At 36.3% G+C, this 5,817-nt stretch overlaps 1 protein-coding gene across 2 annotated transcripts; it reads left to right on the top strand.

The window, feature by feature from the left end:
• Positions 1–688: 688 nt before the first annotated feature.
• Positions 689–5,817, top strand: LOAG_07911 (the record flags this gene model as incomplete). Of its 2 annotated transcripts, XM_020447565.1 has the most annotated exons (10): positions 689–1,489; positions 1,580–1,715; positions 2,002–2,066; positions 2,195–2,255; positions 2,674–2,807; positions 3,111–3,230; positions 3,400–3,504; positions 3,690–3,782; positions 4,729–4,840; positions 4,918–4,982. In XM_020447565.1, the coding sequence occupies exons 1-10, from the start codon at positions 1,472–1,474 to the stop codon at positions 4,980–4,982; spliced, it is 909 nt and encodes a 302-aa protein (XP_020302218.1). In that variant the 5' UTR covers positions 689–1,471. The 2 variants fall into 2 exon arrangements, with proteins under 2 accessions (XP_020302218.1, XP_003143491.2); XM_003143443.2 differs by lacking the exon at positions 689–1,489 and having other exon boundaries at positions 1,505–1,715; positions 4,918–5,817.

Raw genomic sequence — 5,817 nt, 5'->3', positions numbered from 1 at the left:
CAACACACACACACACACACACACACACACACACACACAGACGATGTAAGAAGCCCTCTACATTCTTTGTAGTGTTCCTTCTCTGTCATACTGTTGTATTGCCGCTCACTTGCACGGGACCACCAAGAGAACGAGACCACACACGAAGTTTCATCTGCGTCAAGATAGCGCCTTGCCTGTACGCGTTATCGGATGACTATGAAATATGCGAGTGATCGATATAAAGCCGACTGGTGTGCTGCTTGTCCAGCATTGTACGCGTGCTTGATTTAATCAGAAAGAAACTTGAATCTCTGAATTGCGGTGCCACCTAAGGATTCTCTATCGAAATAAGCAAAACTTCAGCATGTGAAGCGGGACTTGCCTCAACATCAAACACGCACGAAATCCCTTGTAATATCAATACTGTATTACAAGTCAATCCTCCATTTTTCCTCGCAAATCTTTAAGCATCCTTCTCAGTGTATCTTCTCGGCTACATTTCTTTGCTGTGGGAAGTTTATCATCTTAGAGCTCGAAAACCATTGCGTTTGCTTTTCCCAAGGGTATTTTCGTTTTGCTTAAATTACCGATCACTTGGCGGATTCTTCCCAACGTAAATCATTTTTGAGATCATACCGAAGTATGCGTTTCTAGCAACAGAGAAGTTTTTATTGAAATCTTCATTAAACATTTCTTTAAATATGGCAAAAAAAAAAGAAAAACAGAACTGAAAATCATATTCTCATGTACAATATATTTCTAAACTAACGCAGGATAGGCTATTAACGAGATAGAAATATTCCTTGGAAGAAACGTATAGTTTTAAAAACTGCAAAATCTTCACTGTTTCATATCATTACTGAGTCCCTTACGATATGAAGCTTTTTCCTTCTCTCACTTGATCAACTCAAAATTTGCTTTGATCGATCATTTTGTGGAAAATGAGGACTTCATTTCAACACAGAATCCTAGATAAGATGAAAGAAGTAGCTATCGAAGAATTACTGACTAGCAAAATGTGCAAGCATTCACGGCTTACAGAAGCAATACATGAACAAAGTGATAAGATATGCATATCTGACAGGAGTAATGCTGAATTATACAGACTGCCATGCATTGTTGATCTGCAGCAGACCAGGAATTTCTCCACCACTTCCCACTTAGATTCAACGTACTCGTAGGTTCTCATCCGAGTTGCAAAATACAATGTTGCTGAAGTGCGAATGAGGTTGCAGTGGAGAGTGGGGTTTTCTGTTTCAAGAACTTCAGCATGAACTCTTGCATTTTAATATTGCAAAACCAATTCCTTTTTATATGAACTTTTGAATAGGTGGAGAAGTGTGAAATTGATTCTGGGGTCCATTTACTTCCTGATTCCTGCAATTTTGCTGATAGTAAAAGCAGTAAAGGTGAAGGCAGGTATTTCGGAGCTGTTCACTACCGTTTCAGGTGAAGGTCTTGGTATTGATGATATATAAAAGCTTCAAGTATGACTTCAAAAATGAGTGTAAGTGCTTTAGATATTTACAGCTTACTCTTGATATTGGCCAAAATGAAGTCATTATTCTGCATTCACGCGTAATACTGAAATGTTCAGGAGGATTCTGGAAGTATCAAAAATGGCCTTACAAATTTGCAAAAGCTGTTTAAAAATACTGATTTTGAACCGAAGCTAACTTTTGTCGGTGGCGGTAAGATGACAGCCGCTTTAATCCGTGGTTTTGAATCTGCTGGTAAGTTGCATCTGACGTCTTCTAGTTTTAATTGATAAGAGGTCAGGTACTTCGTGGTGCTATGGGCTTACCCTTATTTGCTCTACTTTTGACACGTGATGTATGTAATTTCATTGTCAGATCAAACCAAATCGCGAAACAATCATGTTTTGTTGTTCCAGTATTCGATGTTGTTTTGTTTCTGTCATGGAGTAAGTATGATCGGTTAAGAAGTTTGCTTGTAACTTGTATGCTTACTTGTAAATGGAGATGAATATTTGTGTGCTGGGAGTAACATGTTATTCAGGTCTCATAACTAAGAATGACGTTGCCCTCAGTGTTAAAACACCATCATCCGCACAGCGATGGAAGGTAAAATATGTTCAGTAGATTTTATGAAATTTTATGCTTTGAAAATGTAGATCTGTTTGCTACCATTTATGCTTAGCGTGCTTTTTTACCATAAATTACAAGTATTTTGTTGAGGAACTCAATTACAGCAGTTGGGTTATGTAAATGTCTACACGTCCAATGATGACCTGATTCGAGCTCATGGTCAAGGTATGCACCGCGTAATTCATTTGCATTTATTGCCATCAGCGGTTTTTGCAGTTGTTTTGATAATGTGAAGTTGAACGACATTTCACATTATATGCACCGTAATGTACACTCTGAACTACTGGGTTTTTTTCTGCTTACATTATTAAGTGAAACACTTAGGGAGATCTTTGGTCTGAATAAATGAGGGAAACCCGTAAGCAATTTAAATAACGTCGTGAATTCTATGCAAGTATTTTCTACCTGGAATCGATTCTCGTGAAAATTGCGGGTTACTTTTTTCTTTTGTCTGCATATCTTGGCCATCCCACTTTACTTTATTCCTTCACTCGGTACTGTGAAATTGGGGAATCTTGAGAGTGATCTTCGTCATCATGAATGGAAAAAATCATCAAAATAATTGAAGTGCTATGGTTTTCAGGAATTGTTTTTTTGTCGGTAAAACCAGAGATGCGCATGGCAGTGTTGGAAGAACTGAGCAATGAGGCATTTGCAAATACTCCATTAATTGTCTCTATCATGGGTGGAGTTGACTTAAAGACATTAGAGAAAGAAGTACATTTGCATGAAGTTGCTTTAAAAATTCACTGTCATTCCATAGTTTTTAATGCTGAGATTTTCTTTTTTGATAGATGCTTTCATGATAATTGAGAGGAGCCAGCGGAACTCTCGGATTGAAATAGTTTTGATTTGAACCCGTAAAGCAAATGGGTGGATGTCTAAGAAGATAATGGTTAGGAACAAAATGCGAAGATCAAAAGCTCCTTTTTTAATGTAACGTAATAATCATAACATAGTTTCCGCAGCTTATTTAATGGGATATTTTTAATTGGCCTGACAATTTTAAAGAAGTTTAAGGTTGTGGCCAAAAGTTATGTCTCAAAACGTGGACTAGTGCGTCTAATGCCAAATCTTCCGGTTAGTGTATGCTCTGGTGCATCAATCATGTGTTCTAGCTTATCCCTGCAGCAAGAAAAGGTTCCAAATATCATTCTTTTTCTTCTCATTTTAATAGTCTTGCTTGAATATGAATTTCTAATCGAACAATGGGTGAAGTAAGAGGAGAATAAAATGAATTTAAAGTGCATTAATGTCAAAAGGCTTATGATATCAAATCTCAGTTGTTGTACTAGTAGCTTTTTTGTAGATTGATTTAATCAACTGCATCATGCAACATGTTGGTATTTGTTCGGTAATCAGTGAAAAATCATTTGATGCAGCTACAGCAATCGCTGGATGTGGACCTGCTTTTGTTAGTTTTGATACCCTTAGAATATTTCCTTTCGATATGCTCTGCTTATATCGCTTCATTGTTCTGGTTTGCAGTGCATATCTCGATCCGTTGTTCTTATTTTGGTGAGCTTAAAAAGTAAAACCCCTCTAGGATAGTAGTCTCTACAAAATTTCATTGTAAATCGTGCCGTCGCTGAGTTTCAGGTGTTCGTGGCAATCGAAGCATTGTCAGATGGGGGTGTCCTTGGTGGTGTTGACCGAACAACTTCAGTGAAATTAGCTGCCCAAACTGTTATGGTAAACTGCTGAAATATTGCTGTTATTTTTATTTTCGAATGTGTTTGCAGATTAACAAATTAGGTCATCCATATCAGTCAAGGGTTTTTTTTTTTTATCGTGTCAGCGTTCATTATTTGATGGAATGTGATGTCAGGCTCAGTAATGCTGAGTAATTCATTTACTTCCGTTTCTGTTTAACATGCAAACATAATCCTCAGATGTTTAATATACAGTACAGATTTGTCGTGCATTTTCTTCTACATCTACGAATTTCTATTTTCGGTATGACAACAGTTTAATTTATGACACAGTTTAATTTGTGCGAATTAACATTAATTAACAAATATTTCTCGTCACAGGTTATAAATAGTGTTCGCATATTGATGTGTTAAAAATATGCGAATATCGTACGCATATATTCCGTGTATCTGTCGAAAATTAGCACTTCTAGCATCAATCATTACTAATATATAGTGATGTTTGTTACATATATGTAAACAGTAGTGGTTAAACAGAAAATTGAATGCAGCATGGCGGGTGTTATGATAGTTCCCTAAACGATTTCTAATGGAAAACATTTGTTTGACTTTTATTTCTGATTTGTTCTCACAGCCTTGGAGATGTGGAACTGTCCTAGTTCAAGTTGATGCGAACTAGGACAACTGCAACTAGGACAGTTCCAGTTGATGCGTTTTAAAACGGTTCAGAAAGGAAGATTCATAAATGTTTGCAGTATTCTGTTATTTGCGAGCTTGGAAAGTTTTGGAGAGAGATAAAAAGTAAACTTGCAGGGAATACGGAACACCTGGTGCACATGGATGCACAAAATAAATACAAAATTGCCAAATGACATACGCATCTTCTATATGTAATGTTAACAGCGTCTTTGCAACAAATCTGAATTTGAATTTTGGTGTAACTTGTAAATTGCCGCATTTTCACTTATGTAACTTGTTTGTTACAGGGAGCGGCAAGAATGGTTCTAGAAGGGAATGAACATCCAGCTGCTTTAAAAGATGACGTTTGCTCTGCTGGTGGTAGTACAATATACGGAGTGAAAGAGTTAGAAAAAAATGGTTCTTGCATTCTACATATAGTTCATTCTATCAGAGTTATTTATTGCTCAGAAGTGCCATCTTTTTCTTACTTCCAGGTTTTCGCTCGGCATTGATCGAAGCAGTATGTGCTTCAACAAAACGGAGTTCAAGACAGGTTTAGAATTTGGCTTCCACCAGCAGTCTACTTTTCGTAGGGTCCACCATATTCTCTCACTTCTTTTTTGCAGTCTTAAAGACTTTTGGTTGATTCTTATAATACATTGCATTCAAGGCACCAAGAATTGCACAATTAATGTTGATTGGACATACTTTTCCGTGCTTTTTTATTTCAACTACTATATTTACTTTGTATACATGTTTATAACCATGGTCATGTAATTGTTGGTTCAGGTTTCGTATTATTTGGAAATTTAGATGAATATTCAACTGTTGCAATAAACAAAAGAAATCTTTTTTCTACTACCTTTTTTTTCACTAGCTTGATTTGGACTACTGAGGTATTGTGCACAACATTTAGTTTCAAATGAGAGATGTAAATTTTTGAAGGCACCGATATAAAGCAAGAATAATTGGATGATTTCATGTTTTTACTGGCCTACTGTGCGCTCGAGATATTCTATCTCTGCGCTCTTTTTTAATTTCTTGTCACTGACTGGTGTCCAAGTTTATGGTTTTCCTATATCACATTTATTTCCAGTTATCCCAACTTATCACCTCGCTACCTGTTGCACTTTTATTATTTTTACAAATACTTTGTGTTGTTTTTGGACTTGTTTCATGCCTATATATTCAATTGTTTCTGCCAGTGATACTACTAACAATTCTGAGAATGCATATATAGGCTTCTGAACTATTATTAAATCTGCTTTCGGTTAAATTGCTTTGGTGTTTCATATGTGATTTATTCAGATTCAAGTTCTTCTCAGATGATTGTTCTGCTGAATCCACAGTTACTGAGAGTGTGTAGAAAATTATTAATAAATCTTATATACCGG

The sequence above is a fragment of the Loa loa genome, assembly GCF_000183805.2.
Source record: "Loa loa unplaced genomic scaffold supercont3.113, whole genome shotgun sequence".
Lineage (NCBI taxonomy): Eukaryota > Metazoa > Nematoda > Chromadorea > Rhabditida > Onchocercidae > Loa > Loa loa.
Note: the sequence above shows the minus strand (reverse complement) of the source record. Positions and strands in the feature narration are given on the sequence as shown.